At 50.2% G+C, this 23052-nt stretch overlaps 2 protein-coding genes across 6 annotated transcripts; both read left to right on the top strand.

Annotated features, from left to right (window-relative positions):
• AMDHD2 (amidohydrolase domain containing 2) lies at window positions 1–12357 on the top strand. 4 transcript variants are annotated; one of them, XM_078605029.1, is made up of 12 exons: window positions 1–94; window positions 2691–2792; window positions 3377–3449; window positions 3908–4047; window positions 5286–5340; window positions 6503–6715; window positions 7259–7347; window positions 7650–7794; window positions 7945–8052; window positions 8198–8266; window positions 8586–8687; window positions 9170–12357. In XM_078605029.1, the coding sequence occupies exons 1-12, from the start codon at window positions 41–43 to the stop codon at window positions 9268–9270; spliced, it is 1251 nt and encodes a 416-aa protein (XP_078461155.1). In that variant the 5' UTR covers window positions 1–40; the 3' UTR covers window positions 9271–12357. The 4 variants fall into 4 exon arrangements, with proteins under 4 accessions (XP_078461155.1, XP_078461158.1, XP_078461156.1 ...); XM_078605032.1 differs by having other exon boundaries at window positions 14–94; window positions 3313–3449; XM_078605030.1 differs by lacking the exon at window positions 1–94 and adding an exon at window positions 141–299 and having other exon boundaries at window positions 3313–3449.
• A 1833-nt stretch (window positions 12358–14190) lies between these two features.
• On the top strand, window positions 14191–22414 carry PAM16 (presequence translocase associated motor 16). Of its 2 annotated transcripts, XR_013587268.1 has the most exons (6): window positions 14191–14976; window positions 15722–15806; window positions 16391–16527; window positions 18520–18585; window positions 20059–21125; window positions 21955–22414. XR_013587268.1 is itself a non-coding variant. In XM_078605039.1 (5 exons), exons 1-5 carry the CDS (start codon window positions 14974–14976, stop codon window positions 20143–20145), a joined length of 378 nt encoding a protein of 125 aa, XP_078461165.1. In that variant the 5' UTR covers window positions 14191–14973; the 3' UTR covers window positions 20146–22414. The 2 variants fall into 2 exon arrangements, 1 of the variants encoding a protein (XP_078461165.1); XM_078605039.1 differs by having other exon boundaries at window positions 20059–22414.
• Window positions 22415–23052: the final 638 nt, after the last annotated feature.

The raw sequence follows: 23052 nt of genomic DNA, 5'->3' as shown, positions 1-23052 counted from the left end.
TCACGTGTGTGGTGACGCAACACGCCGAGCCGCAATCGTCATGCCGAGAGCTTCCGGGAACCACCGGAAAAACGCCATCGTGACGTCACACGCCGTGAGTTGACGAATGACGTCACGTCGGGCGTCACGTGCCTCCCCCTCTACCCCCCCCCCCACCTGGCGAGGTTCTTAGGCTTCTGTGTGGGGGTCCAGACCAGGGCAGCGGTAACAGCAGCAGCTCGGCTCCGTAAGGAAACGTCTCTTGAGCCTAGGGCAGGCACCCCCTGCTAACAGCGGCGTTATCAGCTGACCCTCCTAGGGTAAGGCGTGTGTACGTGTGTACGTGTGTGCAACAACGGAGGGCGGAGGAGCGACGCTCACAACAACGAGCGGAGCGCCGGGTGGCTAAAGCACAGCTTGTTGGCACAGTAGGGGGGCACAGGTGGTGCATCAGCCAGTCATCTCGGTCATCTCAGTCAGTCGACCCGTGGCACCTGCTGGGCCAGCGGGCGTTCGACACTTCACGTGGCCTCAAGGTGCACATGGCCTGGCACAAGCGTCGTGGTGACGTCACCGCCACTTAGTGGCGAATGGTGGTTGTTGTTGTTGTTTACTTGACACCCTCAATTGCCCTGGTAATGTTTGTGATTGTTGTGTCCCGTGTTGATGTGCGCGTGTAATGTAGATGACATGCGTATAAGACACAACGAGTCAACGTGATTTCCTGCTCGCGTGAGTGAGCGTTGATGTATTGGTGCTCAAACTCCTGTTGCCAGCCCTGAAGAGCCAGTGGTGGAAATTCCACATTCCTATGACAGGGGCAAACTTAACCTTAGGACACGACGAGTCAACGTGATTTCCTACTCGCGTGAGTGAGCGTTGATGCATTGATGCTCAAACTCCTGTTGCGGAGTTCAGCCCCGGCACAGCTCGGGCTGAATGTTTGTTGTTGTTGTTGTTTATTTGTTTGTTCCACTTCACAAAGCGACTCGTGACGAGGAGAAAGCCCAACCCAGGCGCGCTTGGTCACGTGGCGGTCACGTGGCAGTCACGCGCCGCACTGAGTCACGTGACCGAGTGTGTGTGTGTGACGCGTGGTACGAACAACAACAGCACGTGCAGCAAGATGGTGCTGCGCGTATGGATGCAATCTGTAGAGGAGGTGTACGTTTAAAATAAGTAATACTAAATAAAACGTTTTTTTTAAAACACGCTTTAATGAAAAGTACCATGCTAATAATGGAAGAACTCCACGACTCCAGGAAGTGGCCCCGAAGCTTGCCATAACGTAAGGGACCGTGATGATTTACAGCCAACGTCAGTTTAGCGTGGACAATTAGACCCAAGCCGAAACATAACATATAAAAAATAATTTTTTTTATGATAGGATATAGTATTGTCATCAGTATAACATAAGTATTCCAAGTTTGCAGTCGATACCACATTGGGAAGTGGGTTAAAATTGAGTTACAATATTTGAGGATACAACAACGACAACAACAGACAGAGTGAGTTAAATAAAAGCGTGTAAAAAAACACAATTTTCCATACCGTGTCAACGCATACGGTTTTACCCCGTATTGTAACAGGGAAATTGAGTTTTCAGGTCCATACTGCGTACAGCCGTTCCAATACGGCGCAAGCAAAACAAATGTTTGTGTCTAATTGTCTGTGTTTCTCCCTTGTGATGGGACTTTGTAGGATAAACGTTGAGATTTATAAAAGCACGGGGTGACCAATTAGGTCTGAATTGGTCTGTAGTAAGGTAGGGCACTGATAAGGGGTTGACGGGTATTAATTTCTGAACATTCCCAGAACGTCAAACGGCCAGCAAGAAACAGCATAATCAAAGTTGTAACGGATAAAGGGTAAACACGTTTCTTGATTTAACAGGAGTTTTGTTAAATGAACATGTTCTTCCAATCAGCTCGGTTTGTAGGTAGAAGGTGGATTAGTAACAAAGCCAAGATCGTGATTTGAGAGATGATAGCGGTTTATGAAGGCCTTCATTCTATGAGATCTCTTTTACCAGTGGCAAAATATAATGGTAGGTTTTTACCCTTTTAACTGGTACAAAACTGACACCTTTATTCAAGGCATCATGTTTGCAATGACCACAACACAAGTAGTCAATAAAGCAAACAAAAAGAAGCAACTCTGATAAGGATAATAATATGCAACAATCAACTTCAAGGACAGTGCATATTATTATCCTTATCAGAGTTGCTTCTTTTTGTTTGCTTTATTGACTACTTGTGTTGTGGTCATTGCAAACATGATGCCTTGAATAAAGGTGTCAGTTTTGTACCAGTTAAAAGGGTAAAAACCTACCATTAAGGCCTTCATTCATCAGTGGATTGACCATATTCGATGATGATTCGTTGAATAAGCTCAATAAGCATAAACTTTATTTTTTAGTGGCAACCACTCTTTAGCTTTAATGTGACCCTGCACTGGCAGCGAATAACTTCTTGGTTCACTGATTATGGGAATAAAATCTGCTCAAGTGTATTGCAGGATACTTACAAAAAACAATGTAGACCTTTAGACTGACCCTACCCCTATGAGTGAAACAATCAACCTGCAGGTCATACATTTTGGGGGCCCAAAAATTTGAAAATGTGAAAAGTTTTCTTTCAGATGTTTCCAGTTATAAATACAGACTGCATAAACTGCCTGAAAGTACGTCACGTGTCTTTTGCTTTGCACAGGGCGAAGTGTCGCATGGCCATGCCTTCTCACCAGGCTGTGAGAGACGCGCCAATCACGCAATTTATCAACTGCCTGCTTCTCAAAGACCACAAGCTGATAAGGTAAAGGCTGCCTTTGGGAAAATGTGTACGTACCTACACAGCCCGTACGCTTAGCTGCAAGAGCAGTTATTTTTTGTTTGCGTCTTCCCTTGAAGTAGCGTTCCTCAACCCATGGGGCGTGTTCTCCAAATCCTTTCGAGGGAGGTGCAGGCTTTGGAATGGATACCGTGCAGGGGAACTTACTAATAAAGGGTTTCAATATCTGCCTGTAGGCTAATGGTACGTCACTACACCACATCTTACACTCAATAAAGATTGAGCTGCGTATGGAATTTATCAGAGTAACATTCTCAAACTTGTAGTCCCGTATGCAGAAGCTGTCACCAATCTTAGGTTTTTAACCTATGATGGTTGCGCCATGAGTGGCTGGGGGAAGAGGGGGCATGGGAACCAGTGGTCTTGATTGAGGGGACTGCTGTACCAAATAGATTGAGAGCCACTGTGTTAACGTCTCGTTATCCCAATGCATGTTGGGACGAGCCACATACATTTCCTGTCCCTTTCCTCCTCTGCCGGGCAGAGACGATCTGTGGGTGCGATCGGGACGGATCCTTGATCCTGAAAAACTTTTTTTCGATGAGAAGGTGCACGCCGACCGCAGGGTGGACTGCCACGGTCTCATCCTCGCTCCCGGATTCATCGACGTTCAACTCAATGGTAATATTCATAATCAACGTTTTTGGGTTTAGATCGCGTTATTTATAAATGTGTCATAACCCTCCACCACCCGACACGGCCAATCAATGGTAATATGCTCACAGCTCTCTCGATTACGATTAAGTGCTCCTTTAATTAATTTTGCGGTTCGTGTATTTTAACAGAGGTCGGTACGGTTTTCCAATAACGTATAAGCATCTGAAGCTTATGCGCTGCTGTGTGTTGTGAGCATATGTCTGTGCCTGTGCGTGTGCTTTATTTAACTGGTAAATGTTGTCCTTATCAGGTACTCACTAACAGTACATTACCCATCGGTGTGTTTAGGCTACATGGGGGATCTGCTTCTTGGTTCTTTCGGTAAAGTCACGTGACTTTACCGAAAGAACCAAGAAGATGAATCCTTGCAGTCACGAAAGCTTTAAATCGAAAAATGGGGGATCTTGTTTTTGTGTCTGCAGGGGGCTACGGGGTGGACTTTTCGTCTGGTGGATCAGGGCTACAGGAAGGGCTCTCTTTGGTTGCTCAGAAGCTGCTGACTCAGGGCGTCACCTCCTTCTGCCCAACGCTCATCACCTCCCCTCCGCAGCTCTACCATGAGGTGCCGTACGTGTGTCGTGTTCGTTCGTACAAGGGTGGGTGATGTCTGCGCGTATCAATGCATGACAACAGTGTCCACTTAAGTGTACATGTGGGAGTGTGTGTGTCCATGAGATGATCTGTACACTGACTATTTGCCTATCATCTGTAACATGTGCATTCTGTTCATCATTGTGGGACTGAGCATCCACCTCAGACCCCATTCAAACCCACAGTAGCCTTGTCTCAGCCTGCTGTTGAAAGTTGCAAGTGAGAATTTGATCAGCATTTTTATGTGGAAATTGGCATCTTTCCCCTCTGCTGATGCTGAGGAGTAATGCGTGAGGTTCATGAGTGTTGGTTATGGAACTGTTAAGGCATTGTTGGGTATCCAGTCCAGAAACTGTGGCTCATGGAGGTGTTCCAACAGAACAAAACACTTGCCTAGGTGCTTTATCTCATCAAACACTCCTACCCTTCAACTCTTCCTCAGTAATGGGGTGGTTGTAGAGAGGTTGGAGGGGTTCCTATACGTGTCCAATAAGCTCATGACCAGCCCCGGTCTGGAGGTGGAGGCCTCACTGATTCAGCCGAGCGGTATTATCTTCTCATCAGTTGCATAAATAACGCTTTCTGGAAGCTCCTCACCACTTGATCCACATGAAGCTCTGGGTCTTCTTGGCCACCATAATGCCCTCTTTATATCCAAAAAATGTATACCCTTTTACAGGAATTAATGGACAAAGCCTGACATATTTGTTCTGGTTTGCATGTGATCCATTTCGGGTGGAACTAAATCGAACAGTGTGTGGAGTTCACAGGTCCTCCAAACATATATGGACTTTATTCCATCAGTGATCTCCTTGGCAGGAAACTATGCATTGGCTGGGTCATGTAACCCGGATGCCCAGCCACCGTATTAACAAGCAACGTCTATTTGGATGAATAAGGGGGGGATAATAACGACTAGAGCTTTGGGCAGATTAAACACAGCAAGTTGGCACAGTGGGGAGCACAGAGGGTGCATCTACCATTCATCTTGATCAACCCACAACACCCGAACATGTACCTTGAAAGCAAGCCTTTGTCACTTCAAGTGTCTTGAACGTGCACCTATGTATGTATGTATGTTGAACTTCTTTCGCATCGTACGTAGCCAACTGTGCTCGTGCATAGCTTGGCACGAACACCATGGCGACATCACCGCCACTTATTGGTGATTGGCGATTGCTGCTGCTGCTGTTGTTTGTGAGCGAGCAGGTTCTACCCAGGCTTCCACGCACGGAGGGAGGCCCCCACGGAGCCGGCACACTCGGTGCGTCTGCGTCCCTCAATCAGTGACGTTTTGCGCTTCAACACATTCACGCCGTTGGCTCCGCAGTGTCATGGTTAGCACACCTGAACTTGCAATGCAGAGGTCGCCGGGAGATTAGTTTGATCTCTCAGCGTCGGCAGTTGAAACAATGGTGCAACGTTTCTCAATTCCGTAAATGCTCCTCCGCCGTGCCAAGGTCGCCCCCACCCCCAGCCCTGCCATTGTTCTGCTGCGGTCCTCTTTCTCCTCTGGTCGTGCGGGCAGTGTTCATCTGTTAACCAAATTTGTGATGAAAACACATTGACGAAGAGCAGGCTAAACGTTTGCTTTACTCGACTAGTCCAAGAGAATCACTACGTTAAGTCCACAGACTCTGACTTGGTTAACGTCCCACTGGTCGTCGACAACTCGACTAGGACTCTGGCGAGATGCCTCGGCGGGAGAGCGAGCGGCTCGCAATCAGACCGTTGCGAGTTCAACTCCTCTGTTTGCGGGTTAACTCAACTAATCATCGCTCCAGGGTCAATAGAATTGGTACCGCTTTGGAGAAATCAACAGTGGTGATTTTTTTTCAATAGACTCATACCTGCCATGGAAATGAGGAATTCCCACCACTGGCTCAGGGCTCTAACGAGGAAATGAGCACTGCCTGAATGCCCATTTGAGCAAGGAATAACTGCAGTGGTTTACACACTGCGCTCTGAACCCTGCGAACGTCAGCGGCAAACTAAATCTGAATTCAGTTTAACACGTAGGCTTTCGCGACCAATATTATTCATAATCAACGTTTTTGGGTTTAGATCACGTTATTTCTAAATGTTGTGGTTTCACGCTTCAACACACCGGTGGGCTAAAGCAGTGAACTATTTGTCTTTTGTCAACGTGACACTTTTTTACTGATTGGCCGTGTCGGGTGGTGGAGGGTTACGACACATTTAGAAATAACGCGATCTAAACCCAAAAACGTTGATTATGAATAAATCTGAATTCGCCTTGCGCCTTTCCCTTCACCCAATCGCACCGAGCAGCGTGGTGAAGTACGAGGGCGCCCTTACCCGTCAGCGGATTGGAAAAGTGCTCCGAATCGCACGGTCTCAGCAAAAATTGGCTTGGAGGCTCGGCCTACACCTGAATTTATCGCCACGCGCGTGCGCGCACGCAGGCGTGCACCTGGAGGGCCCGTTCATCAGCTTGGAGAAGAAGGGCGCGCACCCCGAGCTCTTGCTGCGCAGCTTCGAGCGCCGCGGCATGCAGGACGTGTTGGACACGTACGGGGACCTGGCGAACGTGGCGCTCGTCACGCTCGCGCCGGAGATGCCGCGCAGCGGAGAGGTCACGCGGGAGCTGACACGCCGCGGGGTCCGCGTCTCCCTGGGTGCGACGTGCCGGCACTCCTCGCAAAGACAGCGATTGTGCCGCCCACTGTGGAGGCGACACACACACACTTTACACATATACAAAGACATCACTCCATAGAGACGATGAGAATTTGAATGCATGGAGTGCTTGCTTGACCCTATCCTGCACCCGAGATGTCTGCAAGTTGCAGGGTGGGTCCTGTTCACCACTGAATCTTGGAACGCACAAGCGGTTCAGCATTGATTTTATTTAGAGAGGTGGAGCGCCGGTTTTATTCTAGACATTGTACTCACCGCAGAGAACTGTAGCGACACGACCGCACTCTATGATGGCTGGCGCCAAATTGCCACACGCCCTCCAGCACTATCATGCATGAATAACAGATAACCCGGCTCAAGTTGCGTATGTATGTATGTTGAATTTCTTTCGCACCGTACGTAGCCAGCCGTGCTAATCGGAGGTGCGTAGTGGCAAGGCCACCAACTGGTGAGTGGTGGTCGCTGTGCCGGGCTCTCATGTCCCTCCCTGCTGACACCAGGTGATTCCGTCTTGCCCCTAGGGCACTCCACTGCCAACCTGTGCCAGGCCGAAGCGGTGGTGGAGGAAGGTGCTTGCTTCATCACGCACCTCTTCAACGCCATGGTGCCGGTGAGGCGGCGCGTGCTGCGGCGTCGGCTGTCCCCTGCTGCCCTGCGTGACGACCGTTTACCCGCGGTCACCGTGATTAAGGCTACAAAGTTAGCACGGTAGTGAAGGTGCAGCCTTGAAATTGCTTGTTCATACCACAGCACCTGATCTATTGCGTTTTACTTGAATGTTTAAGATTTAAAGACTTCAAATTCTCGGTCTCCGTGAGCTCCGTGCCAAACTCGTAGCCTCAACCGTTAATGAAGCGTGCAAGTGCCGCGAGGCGGCGAGGCGGCTGAGCGTATCGTCGCTGCTCTGCGCAGTTCCACCACCGCGACCCGGGCATCGTGGGGCTGCTGACGAGCGACCGCGTGCCACCCGGGCGAAGCGTCTTCTACGGCATGATCGCCGACGGCATCCACACGAACCCGGCCGCGCTGCGCATCGCCCATCGAGCACACCCAGCCGGTACCGCCCTCGCCGGGACCGCACCTAGCCAGTACCCTTCTCTATACCACACCCAGCCGATACCTATACTTTGTACCACGTGAAACATAGCAAGTACTCCCACTCTATAACACCACATCTAGCCATTGTAGTGCATGTGTGTGTGCGCAGGCCTCGTGCTGGTCACCGACGCCATCATGGCGATGGGTCTCCCCGAGGGGCGGCACCACCTGGGCCAGCAGACCATCGAGATCGAGGGCCTGCACGCCTACGTGGCCGGTAGCGCCCGCACCTCCTCCACGCGTCTTTCCGTCGCCGGGCGTTTAAAACCCCCTCCTCTTGCGGCGCAAGTCTGCGCGCACGTGAACCTACGTCTGTGAACGCGCGTGCGTGCGTGCGAATGCGTGGTTGCGCGCGTGAGCAGGCACCAAGACCCTTAGCGGCAGCATCGCCACGATGGACATGTGCGTGCGTCACCTCCGGCAGGCCTCAGGTGACGAGCGGCGGACCCCGTGCAATGCGAGACGCCACGCGCACCCCCACTGAACCGGCGTTGCGCCTCTTCATCCGCATATACCTTTTTTTCCACTGCATTGGAAGAGCAGCCGATCCATGCTGGGGCCCGCACAGAGCCAGACTGGCAATAAATACTCTATCTTGCCGAAGAAGGGCCATTGGCCGAAACATTACCTTTTTTTTACAAATTTTCTTTTTTTTCATTTTAGGGCAGTGTCATTGAGAAACGTGTTGAGTAGTCCGTTGCCGAGCATATGCTGACGTGTGTGTGTGTGTGCCCACGTGCGCGTGTCCAGGATGCTCAGTGGAGTGTGCCCTTGAGGCTGCCTCCCTTCACCCGGCCCAGATGCTGGGCATCAGCGATCGCAAGGGCACCCTCGACTACGGCACGGACGCAGGTAAGCGCGTACGTGTGTGCTGGTGTGTCACCAACGTCCCCCGAATCGTTCTCACGGGGAACTCGTGGGAGCATGCAGCTTGCTCTCAACTGGATGGAGAGCGATACGGAGCACTGCATTTTCTAACTCGCATGAACTGAAATCACAAAATACTTCGAAGATAACCAATAATTGTGTATTCTCTGTTAAGATTACACGTGGTAATATCACTCCCTACTCCGAAGACTTGGTAGGACCCTCTTGAAAATGAGTCTTGAGACTCTGTGATACTTTCGTGGGTAAACAAACTGAATAATAATCATATCACCACCGGAGTGTATAAAACTGACGCATGGTACCAGCTCGTATGTACTGACATCATCGTATCGATTTTAAAGAGGAGGCTGTTGTGGGCCAGCGCCCAAATTAAAATTGCGACCTTTCTCTAGATTCCAAAAGCAGGAAATGGACATCTCGTCCGCAATGCTGTCCTCCCCGTCTAGATTTTGTGCTCATCAGCCAGAGCCTGGAGGTGTGCGCCACCTACATAAGGGGCGAGCGCGTGTGGGCGGCACGGGCCCCGGGAGCCAGCAACAACGCGTGATGGAGCCAGCAACAACGCGTGATGGAGCCAGCAACCACGCGTGATGGGGCCAGCAACAACGCGTGATGGAGCCAGCAACAACGCGTGATGGGGCCAGCAACAACGCGTGATGGAGCCAGCAACAACGCGTGATGGGGCCAGCAACAACGCGTGATGGAGCCAGCAACAACGCGTGATGGGGCCAGCAACAACGCGTGATGGAGCCAGCAACAACGCGTGATGGAGCCAGCAACCACGCGTGATGGGGCCAGCAACAACGCGTGATGGAGCCAGCAACAACGCGTGATGGGGCCAGCAACAACGCGTGATGGAGCCAGCAACAACGCGTGATGGGGCCAGCAACAACGCGTGATGGAGCCAGCAACAACGCGTGATGGGGCCAGCAACAACGCGTGATGGGGCCAGCAACAACGCGTGATGGGGCCAGCAACAACGCGTGATGGAGCCAGCAACAACGCGTGATGGGGCCAGCAACCACGCGTGATGGAGCCAGCAACAACGCGTGATGGAGCCAGCAACAACGCGTGATGGAGCCAGCAACAACGCGTGATGGAGCCAGTAACAACGCGTGATGGAGCCAGCAACAACGCGTGATGGGGCCAGCAACAACGCGTGATGGAGCCAGCAACAACGCGTGATGGAGCCAGCAACAACGCGTGATGGAGCCAGCAACCACACGTGATGGGGCCAGCAACCACACGTGACGGGGCCAGTAACCACGTGTGATGGGGCCGCGTGGGGGGCCGGCGCCGCCTGCGCCGCGCTCACCTTCTCCTGTGTTCCACCCGGCTCGCCTTCGTCGTTTACGATTACCGCAGAGCTCTTCCGGCACCGCGTTCGCGTCGTGCTTGCGCTCTTGCTGTTCGGCACAACGTGCTTCCATTTCGCTCCACGCGCTGGTGGAGTCTCCCCACCCCCCCCCCCCCCCAACAGCACGCCGCGGGATGACCCAAAAGCGGCGATAACAGCGCGAACGCGAAAACAAAATGCAGTCCTTGTGTGCACGTGTCCATTACTCGTGTACTGTACATTCCCAGCCTATGAGCAAATAACTCAGGATGTGTGCCCGATCCTGCCAGATCTAGCAGTTAAACAGGGTTCACCTGAATAATGCTCAGCTGACCACCGTGTACAGAATACAGGTGTGGTCATAGGAGGCGCTGTGGGAAGTGAAGAGCAGTGTAGCAAGCTCCATTGTTTGTCTGTACTCCCCCCCCTGCACCCCACCTTAACCAGTATGCACTGACCAGCATAGTGATGTATGGTCAAAATTCCCTTCACGGTTACGCAAGACACGTGGAGGCCCTCATCCAGCAGTGCATTGACAGACGGGCTGCATATGTGCACGTACATTCCCTCCAATGCTCCGTTATTCTCATCGCTCGGATCCTCCATTTGTATTCTTCGTGTTCGTTGTCATCATCGCAGTCACATCCTGGGTCTTGCATCAAGGCACGCGCCAGACACGAACTGAGAGCAGCCGTTTGTGTCGACACGCACAAGGCCTCGGAGAGGGAGGATCCACTGAGCTTTAGTGACCACGGTGGTGGCGGCATGCCTGTGATCCAGCACTTTGGAGGAAAGGGTTGGTCCATCATGCAACTTTATAAAACTCCCAAACCCCCTGGGCTTGCAGGGGATCTGTTGTACTACGGATGGATTCTTGCATCCTGTGTGGGGCTTTGAGTGTTATATAGCCCCCTGTATGTGTGGTGGGTTTTCTTTGGGTAATCTTTTTTTTTCTCTCGCATGAATCCAAAAACGCAATCATGGAATTGGCCAAGTGGGGGGCCCTCTTTTGAAAAGTGTTTGGAAACTTGTAAGGATTTTCTGGATGAATATTTGATTAATGCCACAGGTGCTTTCATCATATGCACTGGGCAGGTAGGACCTAGTGTGAAATGTTTAATCTCATGTGCCACTTCCTACAACCCTTTCGACCAGTGGCTCTCCGCATTGTACGTTTGTCGACCTAGTTGAGACCACTGGCCCCCGTGCCCCCTTCCCAGAGGTTACCAAGGCAACAAAGTCACATGTCCACACCTCTGGTCAACGCGGTTGTAGTAAGGCACTTTTAACACGTAGGCTTTCGCGACCAATAAGGCACTTGTAAGACACTTGCTTCATGTTGCGTATTTTATGATTCGTCACCGCAACGTGGGGCCGACGTTTCCCCGCGCACATTCATAATTTATCCTGCACGGTGTTCATGCCGCAGCCTGTCGAGCATCCCTCGGGCTGTTTCCCACGGGACCCCCTCTCCATCCTGGTGGTCACCAACCTCCCCCACGCTAATCTTCAGCTAACTGATTAGTTCAGGTGATATTGCAGTGTGACTTCACACTTGTGGTCAAATCTCTCGCTCAATTGAGCTGCGTGTATGTTCACTGTGAGAGTAGTCTGTTGGTTAAATGTGAACTTGCAGATCATTGTTTAAAAAAAGACATCAGTTTGCACTACCGAGTGATGGAAATGCTGTATTTCATTTATAGCAGGGGTGGTCAAACCGGGTTAATGGAGATACAAATCATTTGGTGATGCTGCTGCTGCTGCTGCTGCAAGGGCAGTGGTTCTAAAGAACAAATAACAAAAAAAACTCCCAACAAATTCGTCGGTAACACTGCCCTAAAGGAAAATATATTACAGTGGACGTTTTGGGCAATGGCCCTTCTTCAGAAGTTATGTTTTTATGTGTTATGAAGAAGAGCCATTGCCTGAAATGTCACCTGTTATATTTTTCCTTTTCGGATAGAGACGCAGATGTTTTTTTTCAATAGAGGTTTAGTTGAAACGGGAACAAACAAATCTGCTGGTGTATTGGGGCACTTCTGGAAGCGGAGCCAGGCAATGAGCACTCCCAGGGCGCACCACTGCAGGTTTCTAAATTTCAAACTCCACAGAACAACCAGCGGAACGTGGAGATCTTGGCTTGCGGCTCTCTTCCCAGAGTCGGGAAGTTTGGCCACCCCCTCATACGTACTGTGGTGAAAGGTGCCTTAGATGCAACTCAATCGTGGCTTGCATCGCTGGAGGTGAAGACATTCGTTGATTAAGAAGTTTTCAATAAAACGGACGTGAATCCCGCCACCGCTCGCAGTGTCGTTCAGTGGAGTGTATCGACGCATTGATCCGTATGAAACTGAACAAAACCTTTGTTTATTTTGCCAGGTAAGGCCCACTAAGCTATATTTCTATCTTTTTCAGAAGCGACCTGGCCACATGATAGCCGAATGAAGTAGTTCATGTGGAAATTCCTAGCAGCCAAATACTCTTATAAACACATGTTTCTAAATGTGGAGGGAAACCCCGTATCATTGTCCAAGCTCGCAATAGAATCGTGCCCGTGAGAAATCAACAATCCATGCTTCTATAATTCGTGTGGGTGCATTGCTGAAAGGAGCTGCGCTTATAAACCTGGCGACCTGAGTTTGACTCCCAGCCAGGGCTGATATCTGAACCGGGGCCTGCTCAATCTCCACAGGCCTCCCAGCGTGAAGTGTGGTCAAACAACCCACGTGACCGGCACAAAGTGGGGTAGCCTTTATATTGTGGATTGACAAAGCACTGGACACCCACGTCTATTCAAAGAGTTACATCTCCGATCACCGGAGGCCGCTACATTTACCACGGTTAACACATTCCTGCGGAGGGAGCTGGTAGGAACGTTGGGTTGCTCGGTCAATGGCCAGGGTCAACGGCGGCGTGGTGTATTCCGCAAATATGCCCGACTGAGGGCAGGCACAAGCCGGCGTGAGTAGGTTAAACGTTGAGTTTTATAAGGGTACCACGGGGTGACCAGCCCCACCCCCCACCCAGCCCCACCCAGCCCCTCCCTCCCCACCCAGCCCCTCCCTGCACGACGGACGGACGGACACAATCCCCTGTGGGCTGGTGGAACCAGTGGGTTCCTACCAGTAATTGCGCAGCACTTACATCTCTCGAAGCAGCTGAACGGCTAAATAAATTCTAACTGAAAATCAAAACGGCTCTTCATTTGGCCACGACAAAATGGAACGTGATGTTCATTCGCAAAGCCTAACGACCATGGCCCCCTAATCTCGAACAAACCCAGCTCCTAACCCCTAAACTTAAATAACCCCTTACTCCGAGCCCTGATTATATGTAATGTACACTGAACTTCTTTTGCACGGTACGTGCGAATCGGATTCGGTTTTTAGCCAACGGTGCTAAACCCGAATCCTCTTTACATTGACGGTCCCTACAACCCGACTCCCACTCACTCAGGTTTCTCTGGTTCTCAGCTGGTTCTACAAAACAAACTCGGAAAGCTCAAAACTCATCTTGACCCAAAAACCACGACGGACCCAACTCCTAACCTTGACCCGCACCCCGCTGCCCCCCGCTGCTGCACCTCGCTGCCCCCCAACCTTTAATCGTGACTGGGCCAGGGTGACACGGGGTACGATTGTTGCAGAGTCTTTGAATAACGACACAGCAGCCTCCTGTCCCGAGATCGGCGGCCACGTTCAAAAGCCACGTGCAAAAGTCGTGCTCAAAGACCAATGGCCTCGTGCCCATAGAACAATGACGTAGTGCAGAAAGAACAATGACCTCGTATCCAAGGAGCAATGACGTCATTTACAAATTGCAATTACGTCACGCTACAATGCAATGACGCAATACCCACAACATGTGACTCCCCAACAACGATGATGGGAGGAGCCCCCACCCCGGGGGGGTACCCCACACAGCTGGGCCCCCCCCCTCCCCCGTTCGTCGGAACTCGATTCTCCGCGACTCGATTCCGAATCGAATCGGTTCCGGAGTTCCCCGCCGCAGTTTAAGTGCGCGCCCTTGACAGCGCGGGTCGATTCCTGCCCCCTTCACACCGATTCCGTTATCGATCCGATTACAAATCGGTGGGCGATCGAAGATTAAACAATCGACCCCCTTTTGCCGTCCGTCTCCCCCGTTCCCCACGCAGCCCTCTTGGGGGTTGGTACAACGTCCGGATATGAATTAAGTCATTTTTATTTTGTTACACGAATCGCAAAGCGCACATTGACCAGCAGCAAACTCACGATTCGTAATCGGCGAACGCCACGAACGATTTCGATTAATCGATTAATCGCCGGCACCACGCGGGCTGTTACCGTATTCTCCTGACTATACGAAAGGCGCCTTTCGCGTGGATTTTAAAGCAAAAAGTTGCGGGAAATCGTCTTGTAATCCGGTCTATTTGTTCATATCTGCGCGTAGTCAGATTTGTAGGGCTTTAATTGGCGACCGCGCGGCCAGTGTGTGGTGCGTCTCACTTTAATCGCGGGTTTCTCTATCCGGAGATTACGGTAAAGAATCTCCGGCACGACCCAAGCGAGTGAGTCGGCGATTACGATTAACTGCCCGTCGATTCCTCGTCTCGATTTTTATTGTAGTTTGTTGTCGTCGTTGTTGGCGAGTTCCCGCCGCCGCTTGTCTCCGTCCGTCGCCCCAATTCGATTTTTAAAAATTTATAATAAAAAACCGACAGCGAACAAACGAGAGAAAACTCTCAAACGAGAGAGCGCGCCCGTCGATTCGACGCAACACTCCGCGGACTGGAACTGAATCGACGAATCGATCCACCGCGTGTGTCCTTTAAGCCCCGGCGCGGCGCTTTTTGACTTTAGCACCTCGCGATTCAGAGAGGGGAGAGACACAAAACCAGTGACCACCTCCTCAGCCGACAAATCTCTCTGCGTCATGGTGAGTCCGCCGCTTCACACGCGGGTTCCCTCCAGCCTCCTCCCCTCGAAGAGCCGGGGTGGTCTCTCGGTCAAACACCACTCCCACCCCCCCCCTCGACTAGAATCCTCGCCGCTCTCCTCGTCCCCTGGGCGGTAGGAGCGGGTTAGGCCGCGCGGTCCGCCGCGGGGCGTGCTGGATGCGTTAACGGGAATTCGTTTGAGCTCGCTCCTGGGCAAAACCTCGAGCTCGACTCGGAACTTAAATGAGCGCCTCTTGTATTGTTGAAAACCTCGGCACTGGGGCAGATAAAACAAATGCCACCACAACACCCCCTTGTGGGCCGTGGCACCCTTAAGTGATCGCTTAAAGTACTGTACTCGCCCCCCAATGATGTGATTGTGGGGTTGCATTCCAGACGTTATGTTAAACTTCGCACCGAGCCACGAAAAAAAACGTACCGTCGTCCTCTGGACGAGGATGTAGTCGTGTGATTTATCTCCATTATGATGCGTTAATGTTCAGGGCAGAACACACCACCTGCATGTACCACACTGTTATTAAACAAAACACACTGGCACGATCTATACGGGGCTTCATCCAGCAGTAGATAGACTGATGATGCCTACACACTACACTAATTTCCTAACCACAACTTTTCGGCCCGTGATATCCCATGTGGAGAATATCAGTCTCGTGGAGTTTTTATTCAACAGAAGTATGCTTTACAGTCACAGCTCACCCTCTGCTTCGTGTGCTCACACAGGCTCGCTACCTGGCTCAGATCGTCATGCTGGGAGCTCAGGTGGTTGGCAAAGCGTTCTCACGGGCCGTGCGCCAGGAATTTGCAGGTAGTAATAAAGTCATTTGCAGCGTGTTCTTGAAATAACCTGGGTGGATATATCATGTGTTATATGGATGTTTTTTTTAAGTGGGGTGGGGGGAGCAGCGTGGTGACCCTTAAAACATTAAAGTTTGAAAAAATTGAAAATCACACTCAACACTGTAACACTGAACAGTGTGCAAGCAAAGCTAATTTCTCGTTAGCTGGGTCTCCATGCTGCAGAGAAACGTCACGTGCCAGCCAGTACCAGCTGAGCACTATACAGAAAGGTAACTACTGTGGCATTGGGTTGTGCGTTTCCGAATTGGCTTGTGTTGTTCAGTGGTGTCTTTGCTCATTTCTCTTGACAGCTCTTGTTGAGCCAGAGGTATAAATTCCACACTCTCGTGGTGGCTGCTTGACACCCCCCCCCGCCCCCGCCGAGCCAGATTCGGATGTCTGGCTCGGCACGCCAAATAGGCAGTGGAAAACCACCCAGAAACCCCGAGGACCCCTGCGCTGGCCCCGGTTCGGATGTAGCAATGGCAAAGATGCATGGGGAGAGCAGGCGCGAGTGTGGGCTTGCGGTGACGAGGGGCATGCGTGGCTCAGCGAGCAGGGCAGCAGCGGAGGCGCGCGGCCGCGCTGGAAGGCAGTCGGCCGTCGCCAGCGGCATGACCGGTCTGGGCCTGCAGGAGGCCAAGGACATCCTGAACGTGAGCAAGTTGGACGCCGCTGAGATACAGAAGGTACAGGCTGACTCAGCCGGCTCGAGTCTCTAATGTGGACACCTTATGAATGTAACTATTTTTTATTTCACCAGATAATGCCCACTGAGCTCTGTAATTCCTTTTCAGAAGCAACCTGGTCACAAATGATAGCACAACGAAGTGGCGCATGTGGAAATGTATTGCAGCCAAACACTGGAATCCCGCACTTTACATAATGCATGCGTACCTGATAAATTTTACAAAAAGGTGTTAAGATGTTAATACACCAAACTGAAACCTTTTACAAGGAATCATGTCTGCATTAACCACAATACTTGTGGTCAAAATGGAAACAAAAAACATACTCTGATAATATATGCATTGTCTTTTAAACTGATTGGTCCACACCAGAGACAGCTTTCTTTGGAGCCTCGTCTCAAAACGGTGTAGGACCAGAGTATGCCAAAAGGCGTACAGCACAAAGACAATGCACTATCAGAATAATGAGAGCTCAGGGTGAGCAGCTACATTATGGTACCAAAATATGAGAATAGGTTTTCCCCTTTTTTCTACTCAATGTAAACTTTTAACTTAGACCTGTTAAAATCAGGTACTGCATTCCCTAGCTGGCATTTCTGTGGGAAAAAAAATCCGTGACTAAATGTCATGAAGTGTTCAAAATGCATGTGATCTTAAGTTGACATACATCTAACAAATAATAAATGCAAATAATTCGATAAAACGTACGAGAGGTGTTTGAAGAGCTTCCTGCTTGAGGCCTCTTGGGGTGAGCGGTGGTGGAGTTATGCGGATGAATGGGGCAGGATCTCACTCCTTTTCATCTGACGATGAAACTGCAGCCACAGGAATGTTCACCAGAGGGAGCTGGATCTCTGCTGGGCTCTTACCTTTTGGCTTCATTGCAGAACGTTCCGGCAATATCGACTGCCTTCTTACAAGCTTCAAAACACTTAAAAACTTCAAATTTAACCTCTCGATGAATACTTTTCCTTTGCCTTTCATTTCCAGAGGTGCTCGTCATCATTTACTCTGCGTTTTAGCACTCGTCTTTCTAAGCCCCTTTGTACTTTTTTTCAACTATCATCTCATGCTACACAGTATTTATGCCTAACACGTGCGCAGTGATCAGACAAAATGGCTGGCTGGCAGATAGAGGCTGAACACGTGGCGGAGGGAATTTTGGTGGTACACGCCATGCGTGTACAGCTCGGTATTACGTCGCGAAATAGTCCCGTGCTCGCCTCCCCGCGTTCACCGTTAAGAAATTGCGCCAACATTTTTGCGCAATCTTTTTAATAGAACGCATATGCAAAACATTACACTTGCGTAGATATTTTCTTCATGAATCGGCAACGTAATATGTGGAACGATGCATGATGCGGAAACTTACAGCGGGGGGGATTCCTTTAATAGGATCACATTTTCGAGTGACTCTGGAGAGCCATTGCACGAAACAGGAGCCTGTTCTACACTTAGCTGTCACGGCAGGGTTAGCAATGAATGTGGTCAGCGTTAGTTGAATGAATTCATGCTTTTTCACCACTGCCACTGCAGTTGTATTCCTTTATCCACTTACGAATGTCGGTCTGTGAGGAGCGGTGATGGGTTGGTTAACGCACTGCGCTGAGAGACCAGATTTCGATTCGCGGTCCTGACTCACATCAGCGACTATCTCATATCTCCGTACCAGACGTGGCTTCCTCCCCCATCACCAAACTGCACTGACCAACAGGGTGAAGTATGGTTAAACAACTCTGATGCTCAAACAACCCCGATGGATTATATGGATGTTGAACTTCTTTCGCACCGTACGTAGCCAACCGTGCTAATCGGATGTGCGGGGATGGACAACAAACTAAACACAAAAAGCAGTGTGAAATAAAATAGTTTTCAAATGGCTAAAAAGAAGAAGCAGTCTTCCCTGAATCATCCAAACCCAATTATGTTGATGTTGTGTATCTGCTCACATTGTTATAATGCTTCCCGCAAACCATCGTCTCTTTTTGACAGAATTACGAGAACCTGTTTAAAATGAATGACAAGGCTTCAGGAGGGTCCTTCTACCTGCAGTCTAAGGTACGAGTGGGTTTGTGTGCGGTCGAGGCTTAAAACTGTGTTTTCATGTTGTGTGTGTGTGTGTCGTGGAGAGAGTGGAGAGTTTTCCATACTTGGGCAATGTGCTCATGACCGGCTTCGGTTTGACAGCAGAGGTCTCACTCCAAATCAGTCGAGTGGCATCTTTTCATCCGCTACGTAACACTGTGTGGAAGCTACCTGGTCTGTCGCTCCACATGAAGCGTCGGGTCTTCTCGGCCAGAGTCATGCCTTCCCTTCTTCATGCTTGAGAAATGTGGAGCCCCCTAATGGAACATCTTCGCCGGTTAGAAACATTTAGGCTGGCCTGACTACGATCCATCCTGGCTTCATCCAGGCTGGATTGTGTGAGCTCACAAATGCTTGAAACATCTGGACAACGTCCCATCGGTGAGCTCCTCCGGCAGGCAAGGCTGCATTGGCTGGGTCATGTAGCCCGCATGCCCAGCCACCACATGCCTAGACAGCTTTTGTTCGGCCAGATAGAGGGAGCTAAACGGGCGTGGTATGGGCTAGAGAAGAGATTAAGTGATGTGGGTACAAGAGGATGTGGAGCTGAGTGGACTTGCTGATGACCGGTACCAGCGGTGTCAAGATCGGCCTCTGTGGAGGAGGCTCATGAGGGACGCTGCTGGGCAGTTGGAGGCAGTCACCCTCCAGCAACAACGGAGGGCAGAGGAGCGACGCTCACAACAACGAGCAGAGCGCCTGGTGGATAAAACACAGCAAGTTGGCACAGTAGGGTGCACAGGTGGTGCATCGGCCAGTCATCTCAGTCAGTCGACCCATGGCACCTGGGTCTGTCCCATGACCTCTGGCCAGTGGGCGTTCGACACCTCACGTGGCCTTAACATGCACATAGCCTGGCACAAGTGCCATGGTGAAGTAACCGCCACTTAGTGGCGAATGCCGGTTGTTGTCGTCGAGAGTGGTGGTTTAGTGGTTTAATGCCGTGTTACAACCACACTGCCGAGATGTCATTCACACGGCCAGTGTCTATGACCGAATCGGACACCAAGCAGGTTTGAACCTCGGTAGCATTCGAATGGGTGGTCACCTTGCATGCCAGGTTGTCATAGGCAATTATGGGGCTGTGCTACGTGGTGTTCGCTCGATAACCGCGCAGCATAATCATTCGTTGGATTGTATTTCATGCGTTCATTGTCTGTGCTCTTCGCCTTCACGTACCCACACTGACCAGCATGGTAAATGTCCTCTCCGTCACCCACACTGGGTAGAGAGACCCTCATCCAGCAGTGGATTGACGAAAGGGTCGTATGTGTGCACCACCAGTGGAAATTGATATCTCAACCTGGTCTGAACCTATCTTTGGTCAACTCAGCCTAAATTAAAGGCTTTTGTTATGTGGTCCAAATCGACACTGCAGAGACAAATGTGACTGGTCATGGTTCTAGCCAAACACTGACTAAAAGTGAGATGTTCATCTTTGGGCAGGTGGTAAGGGCAAAGGAGCGTCTGGATGAGGAGCTAAAGATCCAGGAGATGGAAAATCAGCAGAAGACTTCGGAGACGGGAACCTAGCAGGACCTGATGACACCCATCTCGACAACACCACTGCAACAACCAGCCCTACAACAACCAGCCCTACAACAACAACAAAGCAATACCCATCGCTAAAACCAGCACAGGAGCAGAGTACCCTCACTGGATACACATCATTGTGCACCGCACCCTAAGACTGCATCACAGCACTAAAATACAGCTCTGGAACCCAGGGAAGGGCTTGGTACGCGACGGTTTTAGAAGAGATTTGTTATATATGTAATTCGAAGTGAATAATACTAGGAACAAAAAATCTTTGAAAGAATAATAAAGTCAATATTTATGGTCAACTTTATCATGCCCACCCAGGATTTTTTTTTAGTTGTATGATTTTGAATTACAACTATGTTATATAAATATGTAAGTAAATAAAGAACATTTTATCTGAATGGAGATTTACAGCTAGCTGCTAAAGCCAATCACAGAATGGAGCCTCCCGATTATTTTGGGTGATAGCATCCTTGGGAATGCAGCGGAAGAGCCCGAGCCAGCTTGCTTGGTCAAGCAACCGAATGTATCGTGCGGACAGGCACTGACACCAACGTGACAAGCCGCTCACAAGTGGTGGACCTCTTGTGAGGTCAGCAGAGCGAATGTAAATGCAATTTCCCCGTTGAGTGTTTACGAAATTCACGAGTGCCGCACGTGCCGGCGATGTCCGTACTTCCTGCTGCACCCAGATTAGGCAGCCTTCCATATCGTATTGAATATTTTCACGACCACTTACATCGCAATTAGGAATTAATTCGCCAACCAACAAAACCGTACGGGGATACTATAATGTAGGTATTTGCGGTTGCGCTGTGTTCTCCACAACGGACAGCTGTTAAGCCGCAATGATGACTGCACTGCCACCATCATTGTATCTGATGGTAACTTGACTTTTCTATGTTGTAACTGTGTTTGGAGTGCCATTTGAAATGAACACAAGATAGCTCTCAACCACTTAATCCCCAGAGGTGTGGACTCGAGTCATGTGACTTGGACTCGAGTCAGACTCGAGTCATGAATTTGATGACTTGCGACTCGACTTGGACTTGCATAACAATGACTTTGTCCCACCTATGAGATGTGGACTCGAGTCATGTGACTTGGACTCGAGTCAGACTCGAGTCATGAATTTGATGACTTGCGACTCGACTTGGACTTGCATAACAATGACTTTGTCCCACCTCTGTTAATCCCTCTCCAGACTTCCAGGTGAAATGTGGTCGGATTGGCTTGGGTTTGCCGTGGACCAGCCGGTCGACTTGGCACTTGGGGTGGACTGACAATTTCGTAGCAGAGTCTTGGGTGGATTTTTAAAAAAAACTTTCTATAGTATGGTCTCCAAAATTCCAGTCGTCTTGAGCCACTAGGTCCGTTATTTCCACATTTATCAACCGTTTCCAAATACAAGTCCTCAACACACGCTCCCTGTACCCAATGATTAATGAACATGGCCAACGTGACTGACAGCATTTTGCAAATTCACTGGATGCAGGATTCCCCCCCCCCCAACGCCGGGTTGTTTGTACGTCGCCGAGATCGGAAGTACGAGTTGAAGCGAGGTGGTTCGGACCACTCACCACTGATGTTAGGCCAAGGCCGGGGAATTGAAGTCCTCATGGTGCAGGGTTCACTCAAAGCAGGGCGTTAACCACTGCACCAGAGCTCGATTCCCCTAAGTTTATTCGATATATTAATTGAATCGGCACTCTTTGTGGCACACCAGACGCACAAACGAGATCGCCGTCGGTTAGAATAATTCCTCAAGGTTACGTGGAGCGTGCTTACCGATCAGCAGAGGTGTGGACTCGAGTCATGTGACTTGGACTCGAGTCATGAATTTGATGACTTGCGACTCGACTTGGACTTGCATAACAATGACTTTGTCCCACCTATGAGATGTGGACTCGAGTCATGTGACTTGGACTCGAGTCAGACTCGAGTCATGAATTTGATGACTTGCGACTCGACTTGGACTTGCATAACAATGACTTTGTCCCACCTCTGCGGCGATCAGAGCGCATACAGCGCGTAACAGCAACATGGCAAATGTGGGATGACGGACCGTGGGAAGTTTAGAAAGCCATCCTCTTGGGATGTCAGGCTGCGATGAAGGCGTCATTGTTATCCGTGCTGAAGTTCACAGCTGTACACCCGTTTTGATGCGTGTTGCTAAACACCGATTGTGAATGAATCGTTGTGTTCAAGGTCTGTACACATCCAATAAATGATGCACTTCCGTGAAGCCCCATCATCACGACCCCGAGGCGTCGCTCCATCTCTCCTTGGGGATATCCCCTTGTCCTGGGTCGTCGAGATGGTTCTATTTGGTAACTTCATTCTCAATCAACTGACTCGTAATGCGATGCGTTACCTCTGCGTTTCACGAAAGACTGGGTTGAAAGCGACGAGAAGGATTCGCCTCGAAGAACGGACATCTAGTGCGAGATGTGGATTGTGTGTAAAGTCACTTAGGAACGCGACATACACACAAGTGGGGTTGAATATATCACGAGACGAGTTAACGTCTCTCAATACCGGGAGAGCGAGAACATCGTATGCACGCATTGTCTCGTGTGGTGTAATATGACGCTGCCGACAAACCCGGAGGGAATTTTTACAAATCTATAGAAAAGGTAAAATTGTGAATGTGTCTGTTCGAAATGTTTAGCAGACTTCCCGACATGCAACAAACTTTAAATTTGGCATGTGGGTAGCTTCCATACTGGTCACAATGCAAAAAGTATAAAAGTAGACTTTTGTAAATTGGGGGGGTGGGGGGGGCGCAATGATGGATATATTTTGCACGGCAAGTGAGCGGTGACGTCACATCTATGTCACCCGCATGCGGAAGCGTCACGCAGTGTGCCTGCTGACGTCACGCATCCCCCCCCACCC

This window comes from Lampetra planeri, chromosome 23, assembly GCF_965212315.1.
Source record: "Lampetra planeri chromosome 23, kcLamPlan1.2.h2, whole genome shotgun sequence".
Lineage (NCBI taxonomy): Eukaryota > Metazoa > Chordata > Hyperoartia > Petromyzontiformes > Petromyzontidae > Lampetra > Lampetra planeri.
The sequence above is the reverse complement of the archived record's forward strand: the minus strand, read 5'-3'. Positions and strand labels throughout refer to the sequence as shown.

Bases quoted from the DNA above. Each gene is read 5' to 3' on its own strand.
- PAM16 (XM_078605039.1), top strand. The intron at 15,807-16,390 runs GTAGTAATAAAG...TGCGTGGCTCAG, and splicing joins CGTGCGCCAGGAATTTGCAG to CGAGCAGGGCAGCAGCGGAG. The intron at 18,586-20,058 runs GTACGAGTGGGT...ATCTTTGGGCAG, and splicing joins CCTTCTACCTGCAGTCTAAG to GTGGTAAGGGCAAAGGAGCG.
- AMDHD2 (XM_078605029.1), top strand. From the start codon at position 41: ATGCCGAGAGCTTCCGGGAACCACCGGAAAAACGCCATCGTGACGTCA. The intron at 8,053-8,197 runs GTAGCGCCCGCA...GCGCGTGAGCAG, and splicing joins CCTGCACGCCTACGTGGCCG to GCACCAAGACCCTTAGCGGC. The intron at 8,688-9,169 runs GTAAGCGCGTAC...CTCCCCGTCTAG, and splicing joins CGACTACGGCACGGACGCAG to ATTTTGTGCTCATCAGCCAG.